Source organism: Sturnira hondurensis, unplaced genomic scaffold (assembly GCF_014824575.4).
Source record: "Sturnira hondurensis isolate 20B ecotype Veracruz unplaced genomic scaffold, ASM1482457v3 Scaffold0025376, whole genome shotgun sequence".
Classification (NCBI taxonomy): Eukaryota; Metazoa; Chordata; class Mammalia; order Chiroptera; family Phyllostomidae; genus Sturnira; species Sturnira hondurensis.
In genome coordinates, this window is record NW_028098007.1 from 1,204,960 (window position 1) to 1,226,756 (window position 21,797).

The 21,797-nt window shown below is 39.3% G+C and overlaps 1 protein-coding gene across 3 annotated transcripts in view; it reads left to right on the forward strand.

Moving 5' to 3' along the window:
• TESK2 (testis associated actin remodelling kinase 2) overlaps positions 1-21,797 on the forward strand; it is a 122,014-nt gene that overhangs the window by 66,804 nt on the left and 33,413 nt on the right. For all 3 annotated transcript variants that reach the window (XM_037039532.1, XM_037039533.1, XM_037039534.1), the window contains one exon: positions 11,599-11,647. In XM_037039532.1, coding sequence (XP_036895427.1) covers positions 11,599-11,647 — 49 coding nt within the window. The remainder of the gene's footprint in view (positions 1-11,598; positions 11,648-21,797) is intronic.

The window sequence follows — 21,797 nt, forward strand, 5'->3', positions numbered from 1 at the left end:
ACCTTTTACATATTAATTTCTTGATACATGTTTGTTGGATTGATTGTTCTTTTTTCCTCTATACATTTCTCCCATTTTGGGAGAAGGGGGAGAAATAAATCATTGTGATAGTGTTGTTTCAGAAATGTGTTCACATAAAGTGAAGTGTGTTATATTTTGCTCTTTTGGTCTGACTTTATGAGTAGTCTTAGACTAAAGGATAAGTGGGAAGGAAGAGGAAGCTTTTTCAGTGCTTGGGGAGACAATCTAGATACTTGTATTTCTGGATATTAGTTTTCTTCTAAACTTTCTTGATACTTTTTTAAAACAACATTTTGGAAACATTTAAAGTCACTGCATGTAGATATTAGTAGTTCTGCCTTTGTCAGGAGACGTGGTATTTTGCTGTTTGCATGGCAGTTTTGAGCAATGAGGTTTACAATTTTCTGTGGAATAAAATACAGCACGAACTCAATCTCAGTTTACTTTCAGTTGTTATTCAAGCTACAGGATATTTTCCTCTCAGTAATCTAAGATGCTTTGTATTTATTAAACTGGTTTAATATTTATACGCAAGCAGGCCAATTTTAAATTTTTAGATTTTTGTATAATTTCATTTAAATTAAAAAAAGTAAAATTAGACCATGAACTTGACTGGCCCTTTTATTATATGTAGTGCTATTGACTTGGTCAGGTGATTGCTGAGCAAGGTCTGTTTTGCCTTTAGCTGTCTTAAAATTGGACCATAAAAACCAGGGACAGAAAAGAGAAAGCAAAACTGAACCAGCTCTGTTTAGTGTCACTTGATGTGAAGCTCTGGAGGTTAATGTCTGTTGAGCTGAGTTTTCCTTATGCATCCTCATGTCTGGGACCTAGCACGACCAGTTTTCAATGCTGTAATATCTCTAAAAACGTTTCAACTGCAGCAAACCTTACGCAAGGATATTATTGCTTTTATTTTACTGGCCTAGATTCATAGCTCTCTTGGGACTTGAGATCTGAACCATTCCCTTCTCTTCTTCTTTTTGGTTATTTTTTTCTAGTCCAAGAGAGTCATGGTATCTTTGCTTTATTTGGAAGTAAAATGCAAAGAAGTTCCTTTTAGTGCCATATGTTAAAGCTTAGTGGAGTCTGGTAGCGTATGTTACAAGGCCTTTCCTTTCAAAATTATGGGAGGAGATCGGATAAAAATATATTATAACTTCAGGAAATACTTTTTAAAGAAAAGTAAACCATTTTCAATAGGGCTCAGATTGGGTCTTTTAGAAAACATTAATATAAAACTTATGCCCATATTTTAATATTTTTTAGGTTTATTTCATGTCTCTTAACTGTTTTTACTGTAACTTTGGAGTCAGACATTTTTTTTCTGGAAAGACCAGTACAAGTCAAAATAACTCTCCTACAATATGTATGGTGCTTATTGCTAACGTTGGCAATAGAAAAGCTTGTAAAGCAAACCAGTTAGATTTTCATTGGTTTACAGATAGGCAGTTCTTTTTTGTGAATCAAAAATAAAGTTATTTATTGAACCACTGGTCTTTTTTCTTTCATACCCATTGTCACAGAACAAAACATGGGCTTTGGAGCCAAACGGATCCAGATGCTAGTACCCTCTCCAACCTTTGTCAAGTCGCTTAAGTGCTCTGAACAACCTCATTTTCTTAAATGATTAAAATGGGGTCAATGTCACTTCAGGTAATGTGTATAAAACACCCAGCACAGTTTCCAGGTATATCGTTGGTGAGCAATGAGTAGTAATTGTCTTGACAGTGTTGGTATAATGGTCACAGAACGCTTACTTGTTCCTATTATAAGAAATTGAGCAGGTTTAAGTCCAACAGTACTGTTGGTGGTTTTTTGTTTGTTTGTTTTTGTTTTTTAGGACTGCCTTGATGAAGTAACTGCTTGAGCTAAAGCCACCCCTGTTTTTTGTTTTTTGCAGAAGGAGAATGGCTAGATGTGTTTTAGACTGCTGTCATACCTCTCCCTCACTGTACTGTTTAGATTATAAACTTTTGAGGAGGAATAGCATTTAAACTTCAATGTTTAGCTCTGAGTTTTATGCAGAACTGTGACCTCAATAAATATTTGACTGAGTATAAATGCCACCAAGGAATATATTAGGTTTTTTATGTTTTAAAAAGTATCAAAGCCTAAAGTCTATCTATCCTAGTTTTGTAAACATTATGATATAGAATAGTGACTAATAAATATTCTGATTATGTATCTGTTATTAGTTTTCTATGGCTAACATATCAAATTACCACAAACCTATTGGCTTAAAACAATACAGAATTATTATTTCACAATTCCATTGGTCAGAAATCTGATGCGGGCCTTACTGGGCTAAAATCAAGCTTTGGGAGGGCTGTGTTCCTTTCTGCAGGTTCTAGGGGAGGATCTGTTTCCTTTTTCCGGCTCCTGGCAGCTGCTTGCATTCCTTGGCTTGTAGCCCTCTTCCATTTTCGAAGCAGGCATTGACTGATTCAGTCTATTTTGCATCCTATCCCCCTGACACTGTCTCTTCTGCCTCCCTGCTCTGCCTTTGAGGACTGTTTTGATTATACTGGATGCTCTTTGATAATCCAGGATAATCTCCCTCTTTTAAAGTCAGCTGATTAGCAGCAATAATGATCCCAATTAATTAAAATTAGCAATTTTAATTCTTTCCTCTTGCAATATAACTGAACATATTCATAGGTTCTGGGGATTAGGACATGAACATCTTTGGACGTTTTCTGCTACCCCAGTGTCCCATTAGGAAAACATTTTTTTGAGTACATGCCCAGGTGCTACTAAATATCAATTTATCTTTTTTACATAAAAAATAATATGAGGACCTGGCTGGTATAGCTCAGTGGCCTGAGCACGGGCCTGTGAACCAAACAACCGCAGTTCGATTTTTAGTCAGGGCACATGCCTGGATGGCAGACCAGTTCCCAGCAGGGGACGCACGAGAGGCAACCGCACATTGATATTTGTGGTTGCCTCTCTCCTTCCCTTCCCCTCTAAAGATAAATAAATAAAATCTTTTTAAAAAATAATATAAGTAAAGATTGTAATTTGCTTTTCATCCTTTAATGGGTAATCTTGCTCATTTCCCATTTTGGAGATGGCTGGCTGACAATAGGGTCTAGGAAAGGTCCTGCCATGGAATAGGAATTTTAAGTTTCAATTTAATTCAGTAAATATTTACTGAGCATGAACTATGAAAAAGGCAATGTTTTTAATATATACAGAGACACAAAACTATGTGGTATATTTAATCCAGGTGAGCTAACTACTATAGTAAGCAACTTAAAATCTTGCTGTCCTAAAAGCTTGTTTCTTATTCACATCCCAGTCCGATGCATGTTGGGTGGAGGTGGGTAGGGAGCTCTTCTTTCTTAGCAAGGACAGGGCCTCAGATGCCTCCACTGGTTCTTCTGCATCTGCTGGCCGATGAAAGACTAAGGTGTGGAGAACAGTGTTGAGGTTTTTATGGAAGAGGCCTAGGAATCACATACTCCTGTCCCAGAACTGCTGGCCAGAACTCAGTGTGTGGTCTTAACCAACCATTAAGAGACATGTAGTCTACTTCAGGAGGAAAAGGGAAGCAATTTATTTTTTTAAAAAGTACTCATTCTCTTTCACACATAACATCTCTTTAAATTCAGGAACCCTGTAAATTCAGTGGAAGAAATAGATACAGGTAAAATTTGATGTAGAAAACAGGTCTGATAAGTTTCAACAGAGTTTTATGGAATGATATGAGTGTAGAAGGAAGAGAAAGATTAATTTTTTCATTGGAAAGATTAGGGAAATATTTGAAATTATGTCTCTGAGATAGGAATTATCCTAACCATTATCAAAGGGCCATTTGCAGAATTAAATGACTTAGTGTGTGGCCGTGTCTGGCACACTACTTGGTTTATAAATGTTTGGTGCTGTTGTTATTCTTGTTATCAATATTTGGAGATATTTTTGAACTGAGTTTTTAAGGATTGATTGGTAGAGCTTTGAAAAATGAATTCCAAATGGACTCGTAGCCACAATACGGAATTCAGAACATATTTAGGAGTGGCAGTTTATATAACTAAACCATAGCGAATTCAGGTGGAATTCTTTATGTAACAGAAGATAAAGAAGAGAGGCTTGAGTCAGATCATTCAGACCCTTGAATAACATGTTAAGGAATTTGGACTTTGATCAGGAGATAGGAGCGGCCACAAAGAGATTTTGAGGAACCAATAGCTTCTTAAGGACAGGGATCGTGTCTTGTTTTTATATCCCTTTATATCTCATTTTTATATCCCTTTTATAACTATATGAAGAGGCAATGGAACAGTGATTAAGAGCACAGACACTGGAACTCACTGTTGAGGTTTGACTCCTCCCTCTGTCACTTACCAGCTGAATGACTTTGGGTGAGTTACTTAATTTCTCTGAGCCTCAGTTCTGTATCAACACGATTGGGATAATAAAAGTACTGCTTCACTGCTCTGTTGTGAGGATGAAATGAATATAATGTAAAGTGCTTAGAATATGTTTACATAGTAAGTGCTCTTTAAGAAATAGTCGTTACCACAATCACGGTTATTACCAATGCCTGGCACACGGTCAGCACTGAATAATTTTTGAATTGTCAGAGTTGATTTAAATTTACCCAGCAAGTGTTTATATACTGTTATATGCCCAGCAAAAGAATGCTGTTAAGAAGCTTATGTCTAGTAGGCATGTTATAAAACACAGTCCAAAGTAGGAAATGATGATGCTATGGAGGGTGGTGTAGATGGTTCAGAGGGAGCCATATTTGTTTTGTGGGAAAGGAAGTATTTGAGTTGGGGTTTGAAGATGGGTAGATTCTATGTGGAAATTGGGGTGGGGGGCATTCTAGCCAGTGGAAACACCCTAAGAAAAGGCAAAGGTGTGCAAGAGCATGGTAATAACACTTTATGGGAAATGGTAAATCACGCTACAGGAAAGACTGAGGCATATTAAGCCTCTGGTCAAAGTGGAGTTTACTAGTAGTATCAGAGTTGGGAGTTTTCTGTTACAGTCTTACTAACTTCAGAGATCAGCTGTCTTTCGTATAGATTGAGCCTTGCTACTCGATGGGTGGTTCCTGGACTAAACAACATCAGCATCCTGGGAGCTTATTAGGAATTCAGACTCTCAGACCCCACCCTCCAACCTATAGAATCAGAGTCTGCAATTTATGTGATTCTTAGGTGATTCATTTCTACATTAAAATTTATAAAGCACTGATCTAAAAAACAAAAGCAACTCTCCCTGCTTCTCAACAGGAATGCGTGTGTAATGTGAAACTAAAAATAACAAATTTGAATAATCACTCCCTCTCAAGCACATGCATTAAGAAAGTGCTCCCTTCTTGAACTAAGTAATTCTAGCTGACATGATTTGGAGTGGTGGTAGTGGGAAACAAGAATCATTCAGGCCCTGACCAGTATGGCTCAGTGGATTGAGTGTCAACTTGCAAACCAAAACATTGCCAGTTTAATTCCCAGTCAGGGCACATGTCTGGGTTGCAGGCCAGGTCCCCAGTTGGGAGTGTGTGAGAGGCAACCAATCAATGTATGTCTCACACACTGATGTTTCTTTCCCTCTCCTTCTCCCTCCCTTCCCCTCTCTCTAAAAGTAAATAAATAAAATCTCAAAAAAAAAAAGAATCATCCAGGATGTAATTTTTTAGGTCCTGTTTCATAACAAAAAAGATCTGAGGTTTTATTGACAAGTTGGAGTTTGATATAATTAGCAATACAAATTTTAGTGAAAACTTATTGTTAATATTAAATGCTTTTCTAGGCAGATATGACTTCTCTGTTAAGGATGAGTAATATTTCCCTTTTATAATATATTCTGTTTATAGCAACTGGAATGATTAATTCTGCTCAAGCTCCTCTTCTAATATAAAGCTAAGGCCTGTCTCAGCTTGCAAGCTCTGTGACACCTTTTTGGATGTGGTAGTGGTAGAAAGGAAATGAGGTTGAGAAGGTCAGGCAGAAAAGTTTCCCACAGAAGTAGAGTTGTGCAACACCGATGTGATGTGGCGATGTGAGTGGGGCGTGTGGAAGAAGGCATGCAGAAAACTGTTACAGGAAGCCAGTACCGCTTGAGTGTTCTGTCTCTGATACTTCTGTGGACGATGTGGTCCTAGTGACTGTGGGTCTGCGGGGGAGGGGAGAAGGAGGGCATCACACTGAAACCAGGTCTTTTCAGCTTCTAGGAGACCCATTTCTTTAGAATGTAGCCAATGTTTTGCTAGCAGAATCCTATTGCCTAGCTTGTGTAAATATTTTACTTAATAAAATAAATACCTCTTGTCTTTCCAGGCTTGTACCTGCCTCTAAGTGTTCTTTCTTATAACTTGAGTTTACATCGTGAAGCTAACTTGATGATTATTGTTTGTTTTATTCAAGAAATGCTTGTTAGAAGCCCTGGCTGGTATAGCTCAGTGGATTGAGCACGGGCCTGCGAACCAGGCGATCACGGTTCGATTCCCAGTCAGGGCACATGCCTGGGTTGCAGGCCAGTTCCCGACAAGGGCGAGTTCCCAGCAGGGGATGCATGAGAAGCAACCATACATTGATATTTCTCTTCCTCTCTCCTTCCCTTCCCCTCGAAAGATAAATAAATAAGACATTTAAAAAAAAAGAAGAAATGCTTGTTAGAATCTTATGTTCACAGCATTATGTTTCAGACACTGTATACAGAAAGAGATGAGATGAGCTCTGTACTCTTAAAAACCTTTCTTTCTTTTTTCATTAAGATTTTATTTATTTATTTTTAGAGAGGAAGGGAGGGAGAAAGAGAAAGAAAGAAACACCAGTGAGTGGTTGCCTCTTGCAAGCCCCTACTGGAGACCTGGCCTGCAACCCAGGCATGTGCCCTGACTGGGAATTAAACCAGTGACCTTTTGGTTCACAGTCTAGTACTCAATTCACTGAGCCACACCAGCCAGGGCAAAACCTTTCTTATATTACATTCTGGAGAAGGAATTGGAAATGTTAAAAGAGGAAGAAGAATAGCTAACATTTTCTAGTGTTTGTTATGTTCCAGGAGCCCAAGTTATCTCATTCATCTTCACAGTAGCCATATAGGCTAGGTAATATTAGTATTCCCATTTTGCATGTGAAGATACTGAAATACAGAGAGGTCATGAGTAAGTAAGAGAACCAGGATTCAAATCCAAGCAGTCTGACTCCAGACCCTGGGCCACTTCACTTATGCTAATGAAAAGTCAGTCTTTCAAAGGAGGATAAAAGTGCTAGCAGTACTGTGGGCGGTGGAGGGGGCTAAGAAGGTGAAGGAGAGGTAGAGAGAAGATTAATGTGGATGACATCCAGGAGATTGTTACAGAGAAGAAGAAATTTTAGCTGATTCTGGAAGGATGATCTTCAGTAAGTAAAATCTTCCACCTCAGGGAGGAGCATGAACTTAAGTTTCCAGGTCATATAGATCATTCATGCCATTCAACAAATCTTTACTGAGAGCTTGCTTACTGTGTGCCAGATGCTATACTAGATACTAGAAATGCAGAGAGAAATAAAATGGAATCTTCCGAGGTAAGGAAAGTGACAAAAGAGCGATGTGGGTTATTGTCCTATTTTATAGAGAGGGAAACTAATGCTTGCCAAAGTAAAGGGTGGAGGTGAGATTTGAACCTACACCCTCTACCCGCTCTAACTTCGGAGCCCTTTTTTTTTAAAAATATATTTTATTGATTATGCCATTACAGTTGTTCTATTCCCCCCCTTCATTCCCCTCCACCCGCACCCTCCCTCCCCCACCATTCTCCCCCACCTTAGTTTATAACCACGTGTCTCAAGTTCTTTGGATTCTATATTTCCCCCACTATTCTCGCCCTCCCCCCTATTTTCTACCTACCCTCTATGCTATTTTCTGTGCCTTCTCCCCCCTTCTCCCCCTCCCACCCCCCTATTTCTAACCCTCCATGTGTTCTTCATTTCTATGGTTCCACTCCTGATCTAGCTGTCCTCTTGGTTTGCTTTTGTTTTAGGTGTGGTTGTTAATAACTGTGTGTTTGCTGTCCTTTCACTGTTAATATTTTTCATCTTCTTTTTCTTATATAAGTCCCTTTAGCATTTCATATAATAAGGGCTTGGTGATGATGAACTCCTTGAACTTGACCTTATCTGAGAAGCACTTTATCTGTCCTTCCATTCTAAATGAAAGTTTTGCTGGATAAAGCAATCTTGGCTGTAGGTCTTTGGATTTCATGACTTGGAATACTTCTTTCCAGCCCCTTCTTGCCTGTAAGGTCTCTTTTGAGAAATCCGCTGACAGTCTGATGGGTACTCCTTTGTAGGTGACTGTCCCCTTATCCCTTGCTGCTTCTAGGATTCTCTCCTTCATTTTGGTCTTGGCTAATGTAATTATGATGTGCCTTGGTGTGTTCCTTCTTGGGTCCAACTTCTTTGGCACTCTCTGAGCTTCCTGGATTTCCTGGAAGTCTATTTCCTTTGCCAGACTGGGGAAGTTCTCCTTTATTATTTGTTCAAATACGTTTTCCACTCGTGGCTGTTTCTTTCCCCCTTCTGGTACCCCTATAATTCGGATGTTGGAACGTTTAAAGATGTCCTGGAGGTTCCTAAGCCTCTCCTCATTTTTTTGAATTCTCATTTCTTCATTCCTTTCTGGTGGGATGTTTTGTTCTTCCTTCTGGTCCATTCCATTGATTTGAGTCCCAGTTTCCTTTCCATCACTATTGGTTTCCTGTGCATCTCCCTTCATTTCAATTAGTTTAGCCTTCATATGTTCCTCTAATTTGTGACTATGTTCCTCTAATTTGTGACTATAATCTACCAGTTCTGTGAGCATCCTGATAAATAGTGTCTTGAATTGTGCTTCTGAGAGGCTGGCAATTTCTTGGTCGCTTAGAGTTATTGGCTCTGGGACTTTGAGTTCTTCTTGCGCCATCTTTTGGGCTGTTCGTGCCTGTTCCATAGCAGGATCAGAGCCCTAAAGTGTTCACTAGAACAGGGCAACTAAGTCGCTGGGTTGTGACGTTGTATGTGGGGGCGGGGTCAAAGAGGGACTATGGCGTCCTGTCCGCCGCCTGCCGCCACGGCCCTCACCGGTGCCGCAGTTGCTGCCGTCACCTGGCCCACGCGTTTCGTCCCACTGCTCGCGAGTGTGCCACCGCCGTCAGCCCTCGCCCCCTGGGGCCTGCGTGGTTTGTCTCACTGTGCGCGAATATGCGCCCGCGGTCTGCCCCGCACCCCAGCTGGTTCTCGTCCGCCTGCGCGCCTGGGTCGGGGGCCCTGTCCTGCCCGACCCCGCTCACTGCTGGCTCCGCCCCTCTTACCGTCCCCGTTGAACGGTTAGATGTAGTCGGACTTCCGTATAATTCAATTTTCTGTCCTTTGGTTGTGTCTTTGTTTCTCCAAACCTTTGTCGTATTCAAACTTGGTTGTGGGAGGAGGCACAGTGTTTCCACCTATGCCTCCATCTTGGCGGAAGTCCCCGGAGCCCTTTTAACCGCTCTACTATTTTTCTTTCCGTTTCTCCCCAAGCCAGAGGTGTGTTTCAGCTAGTTATTGGAGCCTGCATTCCTGTTTTCAGTACTACCTAGATCTTTCCTCAGATCTTTCCTTTCTCAGGTTCCCACCAAGTCTCTGGATGCACTTAGAAAAAGCTAGTGGACCAGAGACCACTTTTTGGAGAAATTCTGAAATTTCCACATTAGTAATTTTGCTTGAAGCAGCATGTCTTTAAAACTGTGCTGTTAAAACAGCTGACTAGGTGCTTTCCCTCACTCAATTCCTTTTCACTCAACAATTGTTTACTGAATGTGCACACTTTTGCTAGACACTGTCAGGTGCTGTGGTCACAGGGAAGAATGTGGTGTGGACACTGCCTTCATGGAACGTTATGGTCCTTTCCAGCACAGTCACCGCTGTGCCAACACTCTCACTTGTAGTCAGTCTCTTCCCTTTTCTTTGTTCCTCTGAACTAGAGCTTAGTTGAGAATTGTGAGCATTATTAGCGAGACTTCTGTCTTGGCAACCCAAACCCCATTTGTCGTATCGCACTTTATGATCCTTAGTCATAATCATTGATTTATGGTACTTACTTATTTACTTACTTATTTTTATAGGGTGGCATGGTATGGTTTTTATTTAAAAATTATTTTTATGTATAAATATAACCTGTTGGTTGAAATAAACTTAAAATATAATATATATATATACACACTAAAAATACCCATTTCCCCCTCAGTACCACTTATTAATGTTTCTAGACATTTTAAATTAATATACAAACTTTTTAAACAAATGGGATTTTTAGCTTGATGTTTTCTAACAGTATATTTTGGATATCTTCCCATATCAGTACGTAAAGATCGAATTTGTTCTTTTTTTTTAAAGATTTTATTTATTTATTTTTAGAGAGGGGGGATGGTAGTCAGAAAGAGAGGGAGAGAAACATCAATGTGTGGTGGCCTCTTGCATGTCCCCAAGTGGGGACCTGGCCTGCAACCCAGGCATGTGCCCTTTCTGGGAATTGAACCAGCAGCCATTTGGTTCACAGGCCAGCACTCAGTCCACTGAGCCACAACAACTAAGGCAACTTCATTCTTTTTAATGGCTGTATAGTTTTCCAGTCGAGGAATATGCCACAAGTATTTAACCAATCCTCATCGATAGTTGTTTAGATTCATAAATACTGGTGGAATAGGTGCTTTTTACATGAATTTTTGCTCCCCTAAATTGAGTATATTTGTAAGATAAATTCCTAGAAATGGAATTGTTAGAGCAATTAAAATATTTGCTAGGTATAATTAATGGCCATTTGAAAAAATTGTGCCAAGAACTCAACAGTGTTTTCTGTTCATGTTTTCTCACCTTCTTGGCATTATTAATTTTAATCTTTTTTCATTTGATAGATTTAAAAAGCAATATCTCAAAAAGCAATATTTCCTTGTTTTAATGTATATTTCTTTTATTATGAGTGAATTTGAGCACATTTTGATATTTTTATTAGTTATTTATACTTATTTTTCGTTGAATCATGCACATGCCATTTGCCTATTTTTCTGTTGGTTCTTTTTTATTACATATTTGGAAGAGTTATTTTTGTGTAAAGGAAGTTCTTTGTCATTTGGCAAATGTAGGCTACCCCCACTTTCACCCTCGGTTTGTTTGTGAATTACAGACCTTCATATTGGGTAGTCCAGTCTGCTAATTTTTTAGTTGAGGAAACTGAGTCCCAAATAGGTTTACGGTTAGTGACATTTTTTGGCCTCAAGTTGGGAATGGTGGTGGTGAGCATGTAGTCAGTGGCAGAGCTGAAGCCAGCATCAGGGTTTTTTACTTCAAGTTTGATATGTTTTTAAATATCATGCTATTTTACCCCCTCCTTCCATCATTGCTTTTTACTACTAGGTCTTGCCACAACCAGATGTTTCATGTAAACTTAGAAATTTACCAGTCTGGTCTCAAAGTTTGAGAGGCTATAAGGGTGTACAGGAGCCCAGAGACTTCACAGATATTAGATCATTTCTAATGCATAGGTAAATAAACTAGTGTCTCTGTATGGCAGTTATGTTTATGTCATTTTCATTTGTTTAAAAACAAAACTTTTGTTTTATAGGTTCATGGGTGTATGTGTACATCAAGGACAATTGCATGCACTTACAGAGGTAAGACTTCAATAAACATGTTGAAGGTGACTTCTTTGCCTTAGTTTCAGCAGTTTAAGTTTAAGGTTCTGTAGTAGTTGATACTTGCATATGTATCAATCAAAGGTGTACCTTTGTTTATACAAAAATGGCGGAGTTAACAATGCTTTCTTCTGTTGCCTGAGGGCAATGGCTGTATCTCTTAATACTCTTGGATTCCCTCGTAATACTTGGTACATACTCTTAAGAATGTGAGTGCTCAAATAAATTGTTTCTTGCTGCCTGGATGACAGCACTTGCCTGCAGACTCTGTTACAGCAAGAAATTCCCAGACTACCCAGAAACATTTGATGTCCTGATCTAGAATATCACCTTCACTACTATGGATTCCTGATGAGTCTCATTACTCCATGAAATCCATTTACATCTCCATTCTTATTTCACTCTCTGCCTCTTCTAGGCAGATGAATATGTGATAGTCATCTTGAACCCCTGAGGACCAGAGAATCCTCTTAGAACAAAAAAGTCCCCAAATTCAGGTACTGAGTTACCAGCTCCAGAATTTGCTTGGGTGCTTCTTAGAACATAGATTCCTAGAATCTTCGGGGTTTAGTAGAGTAGGTCTGCATAGGGTCCATATGTATTCTTAAAAGCTCTCCAGATTATTCTGATGAGCATCTCGATTTTAGAGTCTGTTGTAGAATGTTTTTGCATTTGTTCTTGAGAAGTTAAGTACCAAAACCTGAAGTGAAGAAATTTAAGAAGGAAAATTGTGTAACAGATTTTGCAAGAGTACTGGTTTTTCTGCAAGCTTTGTGCCTGGTATTAGTCCTTAGTATCTTGTGAAGGAGGATCCCATGTCCCTCTCTCTCTGTCTCTTTTCTCAGTCAGTTGAGGGCATCACAATGTGGAATGTGTGTAACTGCTGCCTCTTATATGGAAAACAAAGAAGGCAGAATAGAAAGGTGGTTAAGAGCATGGGCTCTGAAGTCTTGATTATCTGGGTTTGAATCTCTGTGCCTCATTGTTTTTATCTGTAAAATGGAAGTAATAATAATAGTACCTGTCCCAGGGAGTCTAGATAGAGAAGAGGACCAGTAGCTAAGCCCTACAGTGCCAGTCCCCAACCTTTTTGGCAGCTGAGACCAGTTTTTCCCCTGGGTTGGGGGTGGGGGAAGGAGGGACAGGAGGTGGAGCTCAGGAAAGCTTCCCTGGAGCCCTGGTTGTGACAGGCCACACAGTAACTGTCTGCCCCTGACCTAGAGTATTTCAATTTTAAAAGTCTTAGGGAAGGGCAGATTAAGGAGTGGCTAGTGAGGTAGGAAGAAAACCAGGAAGGAAAATCTGGGATGGAAAGGAAGAAGGAGTTTCAAGGAGAAGAGAATAATTAATTGTGGTAACTGCTGCTGCTGATGAAATGATGACAACCCCCCAGGGATGTTGTGAGGATGAAATGTAAAATGCTTATTTAGCACGGTGCCTGGTGTGTAGTAATTACTGAATACATTTTTAACTAGTGTAGCTTTTATTATTAGCAGTGACTAGTCCCTCTTGAACTCCTTGAAATGTCATTATTTTTCATTTGGTACTTAGTTCTATACTGTTGTTAGTATCATTAAATTTTTTAAAAACCTCTTATTAAAATAAAGCAAAACAAAAAACACACGTATGAAAAGTGTATAGCTCACTAAATGTATATAAATGAGCACACCCATAACCAGCTTCCCAGATCAAGAGATATTTTCTTTGTGTTTCTTTTCTCAGAAGTGAGTCTATAAATTCTTCAAAGACAACTCCTTCTTTTAAGCCTTGTATCTGCCAGAGCTCTGACACTAACAATGGTAAAAGTATTTGTCGTACTCCCTGCTTTTATCGTTGTTTTCTGAACTGTGAGGTCATTGGAAGGACTTGTATATTGTAAACATACTTTCATATTTGTGATCATGTCCTAAATTTAGAAATGGGATGTAATGGAAATGGCAGGAATGAATGATTTTTTAAAAAAATTTATTTATTTATTTTTAGAGGGGAAGGGAAAGAGAGAAGGAGAGAAATATCAATGTATGGTTGCCTCTTGTGGGTCCCCTGCCAGGAACTGGCCTGCAACCCTGGCATGTGCCCTGACTGGGAATCGAACCGCAATCGTGTGGTTTGCAGGCCCGCGCTCAATCCACTGAGCTCCACCAGCCAGGGCTGACAGGAATGAATGATCTTAATACAACATTCCCTTGGCCATGTTGCACTTAAATAATATTTTCTGTTGCTTTTTGGGTGTTCTGTGAGTGTGCATTTCTGGTATCATTAATGAGATGTTGACATAGCTTATGATATTAACACTTTTTATTATGATGCTAATAGGCTGGTGGTCACAAAGTCCAAATATCCAAATGGTCTTGGATATTTTCAGAAGAGGGTCAGCAAAGGCCATCATGGTATAGATCTCTGGGGACTCCTACACTTAACTGCCCTTTTATTTTGACTTGGCAGTACAACTATTAGTCTCACCAAGGATCATAAAAATAAATCACTGATAACTTCTAGCACAGCACTTAGAGCTTGAGTGACATGTAGTAAATATGTCTTGGTTGGTACTATGCCTGCTCTCCACAGTAGTGTGAGCATCGTTCCTTATTTCTCTTAAAATAGCTTGCCAGTAATTATAGTAGAGTAGTATAGCTTTTGTTAATGCCTGTAAAGTACTGATATTATTAGGAAGAATATTTCCCACATCAGAATGATCTGGTCTCTTCTGGACTTGAATCATTTCCACAAGTCTTCACTGGCACTGAAGATATTAGTTGAATTTGGAACAGACACTGCACACTCGGGCATCCTTGGGTCAGCAGTGGTCCGCTCTAGGTGGGGCTTTCTGGGGCAGTTTTGCTCTAGCTGTTTCTCGTCTTTCCTTCTTGGACCAGTGGGCTAGCCTGGGCATGTCCTTTTAAAGATGATACCAGAATAGCAAAAGTATGCCAATCCATTTGCACAAGTGCTTTTCGTGATTCTGCTTGTGTTCAACCTTGCTTGGCCAACATCCCATTAGACAAGGCAAGTCACATGCCTGAGTCCACACTGGGAGCAAAGTTACATGTCAAAGGGCATGGACTCAGTAAGGGGTGAAGGGTTGGAACCATTGTTTCAGTCTTCCGTACCCTGTAAATATCCCAATTATTAAATCATAATTATCTTTTCTACCCTACTTGAGGGTAAAGACGTTCTCTCGTTTTACAAATCATTACTTTCAGTTATTAAACACCCACTATGGCTCAGTGCTATACGTGGTGCTTTTGTGTATTAGCATAATTCTCACAATTCTGTAGCCCAATTTCTTCCATTTTATAGGCGAGAAAACTAAGGCTTAGAGAAATTAAGTGGCTTCCCCTGAGTAGGATTGGATCCAGGTCATCTGACTGCAAAGGCTATATTCTTTTCACTGTGACATGCTGCCCTTAGTTTATTTCTGTATTCCCCACGGGGCTAAGCACAGGTTCTTGTATGTGCAGCATGTGTATTTCACTGTGACTGACTTGATCTATATTTTGGGTTATTTGGAAAAGATATTTCCTGGCTATTGGATATATTAGAATGTGTTTGGGTACAAGTAATAGAAAATAGGTCAATGCCCTTAAGCAATCAGACTCGACTCATGTAACTGGAATTCTAGCAGTTTATTAGGTTAAGGGTTGGTTTGAATCAGCAGTTAAATAGATGTTATCCAGAGACCCCACTTCTTTCTATCTCTTTGCTCCATCTTTACATTTCAACTTTATCCTGAGGTTGGCTGTCACTCAAGTAGCTACCACCAACTTACATGCTATATGTTTTCTCTTCCATATACAAGGTGGAGGGTGCCAGTCAAAGAAAGAGAGAAGAGAGAGATAGTTGTGTATAGATTATGTATTATATCATAATGCTATTTGTTTTAAGCTTATTAAGAAAGGCACAAAGAGGGAAATACCTTTGTCATCAAACGGTTTGGGAAACCTCTTTGTGCAGAACCTCTCAATGCCTAGAAGACTGGGAATTTGGGGAATGGGTAGAGTATAATGTTGTGGGGTTGGGGTCTCAAGTAACCATACTCTCCAGTCCAAGGAGTCAGCGAAAGAATTGCCAGGTAGGTTTTGGGGGTCTCTCTTGCCTTTTCTGCCATGAAGAAACCATTTTCTTTTCCCACCCTGGCAGTAAGAACAACTCAGGTGTAAACACAGCAATTGCATGGCCTAGTGAGGTGATGTAACCTGCTTACAGCAGCATCTCCTCAGTCTGGCAGGTACTTGGTTCGGAAAGTAGCTCAAGAGGGAATGGATCAGCCCTGTAGGGTGACTGAAGAGAATTTTTTATTCACATAGCCTTCATCCTTTTATCACTCACCCTTTCCACCCCCCACTATACACCTTCCTTCTTTATTAAAGATTAGCATATTTAATTTAGGGAATTCTATATGTGGGTTGATATGTGTTGTTTCTGAGTTGCTTTTTGTCAGACCTATAAGAAGCCTTATATAATCAGAGAGCTTACAGTGAAAGGAAACCCCGTGGTTTCAGTGACTGCACTTATGCATTATTTATAAAACTGAACAGCCAGACCCCGATTCTAGTTTCTTGGTTTGCAGTAATATTGCCATTATTTGTGACTGCTTCTTTTCTTGTTTTTTTTGTGACCCTGTACCGAATTTTCTCCTGGCCTTGTTTACCTTAAGCCAGATGTGAAATCATTTGGTGTCTACATTGGGTTACATTGGTAGCATAGCCAGATCTATCTTTCAAGCATGGGATGGATTTGGGGAGGCTATTACTGCCACACAGTAATTAAGAGGACACACCAAAGGTGCTAACAATGTTTGCCTCCGTGACTCGTGCTTCCTAAAGGAACGGTGAGGGTAGGGAGGATGACAGAGATGTAAATGAGCATCTGTGAGGGAAGAAAGAGATTCACTTTATACACACCACTCTGAGTGAATCTGCTGTAAGCCAGGTGCTCTGCTAGGCTCTGGGCTTATCAGGATAAAATAGAAGGCTATTCCCCAGTGTACTGCTGCATAACAAACTACCCTAAAATGTAGTGGCTTGAAACTATTATTTTATTTTGCTTGTGATTTTGTAGGTCAGGAATTCAGAGGGCTTTCCTGAGTCTCTGATCCACATATGTCAGCTGGTGTGGCTGAGCTGGAGGACCTACTTCCAAGATGGCTACTTCATTCACATGTCTGGTGCCTTGGTGCTCCTGGGCTTCTCTCTTTCACCACATAGTGTCTCATTCTTTAGGTCATCTCCATATGGCTTGAACTTGGCCATGGCTTGGTGATATCAGGATACTGTTAGACTTTTTATGGTGACTGATGAGAGGTACAAGCCAACCAAGTGGAAGCCAGAAGAATTCTTATGACCTGGCTTTGGAAGTTCTATAATGTCACTTAAGCTGCATTTTATTGGTTAGCTTTGATTCAAGGGTAGGTGACTTGTTAAGACTCTACATCTCAAAGACCATTTTTATTTTACTGTAGTGTCTTTCATGAACTTGTGTTTGGTGACTGGGATAATGAGAAATTTCTTATTATGCTCTTCCTTAGAAACTATTTTTTAATATCTAGTTGTTACTTCATGCCGTTAACTCTCAGGTCTCCGTATATATTAATGATATTTATTCAATATAGTTTATATTCTTTTTTTCTGTCGTCTTCTGTTTTCTACTATTTCAATACAATTTACCTCATTAGCTTGGTTACCCTTTTCAATCTTACTATTTTCTACTGTTAGAATCCTTTTTCAGCCAAATAAAAAAATATGATGTTCGTTTTGACATTTTTCTTATCTCTGGAATTTAATCAGTTCCCAATCCTATCCTCATATTTTCTTTTTGGTGTCTTTCTGATTCTTTTTTTCTCTCCATTCCTGCCATAACCTTATTCCATGGCTGGATTTCTATGACTATTTTGTGGCTGGTTTTCCTGTCTCTAGTCTTTCTTTGCTTCAATTTAATATGCTTCTCCTCAAGTCTTCATTAGACATAATTTGCTAGTATGATACTTCTGTTTAGCCCTGGCTGAGTAGCTCAGTTGGGTATAGCATCATTTCAATATGACAAGGTTGTAGGTTTGAACCCTGATCAGGACACATACAAGAATCAACCAGTGAAGTTCCAGCCAAGATGGAGATGTAGGTAAAAACTCTTCACTTCCTTGCACAACCAAAAGAAGGATAACAAACAATTTAAAAACAGTAAACGACCATAAGTGCCAGAAAATCAAACTGCATGGAACTCTGACAACCAAGGAGTTAAAGAAACATTTATCCAGATCTGTAGGAGGGGTGGAGATAGGAGACAGGCAGCCAAGCAGAAAGGACATGGCAAGGTGGGGGCTGGCTGAACTGGAAACTAAAGACTCAGAACTTCTAGCTGTAAAATACTATGGGGGTTGCAATGGCAGGAGAAACTCCCAGTGTCACTGGAGAGTTCATTGGAAAGTGGGGCTAGAGCAGAGCGAGCAAGTGGCATTGTTTCCTCCCTAGCCCCTCCCCCACATACAGCGCCACAATGCAGCAAAGAGGGTTGCCCCACACTGACAAATACCTAAAACTCTGCCCCCTTACATGTTACCAGGTGGGCCAAGACAAAGAAATATAGCCCAAATGAAAGAACTCCAGAAAATTCCAGAAAAAGAGCTAAGCGACGAGGAGATAGCCAACATATCTCATGCGGAGTTCAAAACACTGGTAATCAGGATGCTCACAGAACTGATAGAACTCAGTTGCAAAATGAAGGAACAAATGAAGGCTATCCAAAGTGAAATAAACCAAAATATATAGAGAACAAATAGTGAAGGGAAGGAAACTGGGATTCAAATCAATGATTTGGTTTAAACATCCAAGAAGAAGAAATAAAACATTTCATCAGAACAGAATGAAGAAAAAAGAGGAAGAAATAAACATCCAACTGGAACAGAATGAAGAAAAAAGAATTCAAAAAAATGAGGAGTGTTCTTAGGAACCTATGGGACAACTTTAAGGACTCCAACATCTGAATCATAGGGGTGCCAGAAGGAGAAGAACAAGAATAAGAAATTGAAAACTTATTAGAACAAATAATAAAGGAGAACTTACCCAGTCTGGTGAAGGAAATAGACTTCCAGAAAGTTCAGGAAACCCAGAGAGTCCCAAAGAAATTGGACTTAAGGAGGAACACAGCAAGGCACATCATCAGATTAAAGATAAAGAATCTGAAAATCAGCAAGAGAAAAGGAGAGGGTTACCTACAAAGGAGTGTCCATAAGACTATCAGCTGATTTCTCAAAAGAGACTTTACAGGCAAGAAGGGGCTGGAAAGAAGTATTCCAAGTCATGAATGTCAAGGACCTACATCCAAGATTGCTCTATCCAGCAAAGCTTTCATTTAGAATGGAAGGGTAGATAAAGCACTTCTCAGATAAGGTCAAGCTCAAGGAGTTCATCATCACCAAGTCCTTATTATATGAAATGTTAAAGGGACTTATTTAAGAAATAGAAGAAGGTAAAAAATTATGAACAGTAAAATGACAATAAACCCATAACTATCAACAACTGAACCTAAAAAAAACAAAACAAAAAAACTAAGCAGACAGCTAGAACAGGAACAGAACCAGAGAAATGGAGATCATGTGGAGGGTTATCAGTGGTGAGGGGGAGGGAAAGAACAGGGGAGGGAAGGTACAGGGAATAAGAAGCATAATTGGTAGGCATAAAATAGGCAGGGGGAGGTTAAGAATAGTATAAGAAACAGAGAAGTCAAAGAACTTGTATGTACAACCCATGGACATGAACTAAGGGGTAGAGGTAGTGCTGGAGGATGGGGGTGGTGAAGGGCAGAGGGGAGATAAAGGGGAGAAAAAAATTGGGAAAACTGAAATAGCATAATCAATAAAATATACTTAAAAAGAAAAATCAACCAATGAGTGTGTAAATAAATGGAACAACAAATCAATGTTTTTTTCTTTCTCTTCCTTCTTTTCTCTTTGTAAAATTAATAAATTAAAAACACTTTTTAAATAAAATAAAAATAAAAACTTCTGGTTGGTATTCTAGACTCTCTGTCATCAGATTTCAGAATACTTCCCTATAGTTAGGTGCATCTCTCGCTGTCTTCTATACATGCTGGCCTTAGGGTTGCCTTCCAGGACCTAGAATCCCATCACTTCTTTTCTCCCTCCCACTTTCCAAGTTATGTAGAATCCCAGGTTCTCTGATGGAGCTCAGTCTGCTGAATTCCTGACCTACAAAATCACATCGAGCCTATAATAATGCCCTCATGGCTCTGCCTATAGTACAGTTGACCCTGGAATACCATGGGTTTGAACTGAGAGTCTACTTATACACAGAACTTTTTCAATAAATACTGTAAATGTATTTTCTTTTTCTCTAGCTTATTTTATTATAAGAATAAAGTATAGAATATATATAACATACAATATATATAACATACAACTAACATATATGTTAGTTGACAAGTTATGTTATAGGTAAAGATTCCAGTCAACAGTAGGCTATTAGTAGTTAGGTTTTGTATGACAAAAGTCATATAGGGTCCAGCACAAATAATGCCCCTTTTTTATTACAAAATCTTTTATTACAAAAGCATAAGCATGTAATTCTGTAACATAATATCACATGCAAACATACCACATGAAATTTTAGGTGAAATGTTCAAAGTAAAATTTAAATTATTACACCCATGTTACTGCCCTGTCAATGACACTCAAGCAAGCCTCACTTCTGCTGGACCCTATATATGTATTTTCAACGGCACGGAAGGATCGACTCCCATAACTCCCTCATCGTTGACGGGTCAACTGTATTTTTAGGATGCATTTATAGTTGATTGTTTAGTGTAGATACAGCTCTAACAAAACTGAATCAGCCCCACTGGAAAGAACCAGGAGTCAAAACTAGTGTGAAATGTTACATCTCAAGTCTTTTTACCATTAGAAATTTGCCTATTTCTTTTATATTTGTAAAAATAGCTAAAACTTATTCCTTTAAATACATGCTGGCATCTTTACTTTTGAAAAAAGTAGCTTTTGTTTTTTGATTTGGTAGTTTGGTAATGAAAAATTTCTAAATAAATTATACATGCTTTTTGCTCTTATTTTTAGTAACTCCTTATGACATTTGAGAAACAAGAATTTGCAGTTGGCAGTCTAACCCACAAGTAATAAGAAGAGTTCATTTAGTTTCCTTTTTAAAAAAAATTTTTATTGTTGTTTAGATACAGTTTTCTGCCTTTCCCCCCGACCCCAGCCCAACCCCCAGCCCTCCCCACCTCCTTTCCATTTCCACCCCCACCCTGTTATTGTCCATGTGTCCTTTATAATTGTTCCTGCAAACCCTTTTCCCCTGAAATTCCTCACCCCCCGTCCCCCGTCACTGTCAGCCTGTTCTCTGTTCTCAGTTTCAGTGTCTTTGGTTATGTTTTGCTTGTTTCTTTGCTTTGTTGATTAGGTTCCTGTTAGTTTCCTTTATTTTTTTTTTAAGATTTTGTTTATGTTTAGAGGGGAAGGGAAGGAAAGAGGAGAGAAATATCAATGTATGGTTGCCTCTCGTGCGTCCCCTGCTGGGAACTGGCCTGCAACCCAGGCATGTGCCCTGACTGGGAATCGAACCATGATCCTTTGGTTCGAAAGCCCTCACTCAATCCACTGAGCTATACCAGCCAGGGCTGTAGTATCTTTTATTCTTAAAGCAGTTTTTTCCCTGACTCACTAGTTTTCTTATAGCTTATTTATTTATTCAAAAATATTTATTGGGTTCCTACTATGTGTCCAGCACTAATGAACAAATAATGTCTGCTCTCTTGGAATTTACATTGTAATTTAGCAGGATTTGGACAGAGGAATTAGACTAAAGAGAAAAAACAAATAGAACTATATATGGTGTGAAGTGCTGTGGAGTTTGCAGTTTCAAATATGTGGATGTGGGAGGTCTTATAGAAAAGGCAAAAATTAGGAAGATAAGGGAACTAGCTGTGTGACTATATGGCTGGGGAAAGAGTTTTCTTTTCTTTTTTTTTTTTTTTGTTTAAAGATTTTATTTATTTATTTATTTTTAGAGGGAAAGGAGAGAGGGAAAGAAACATCAATGTATGGTTGCCTTTTGTGCGTCCCCTGCTGGTAGTTAGCCTGCAAGGAACCGGCCTGCAACCC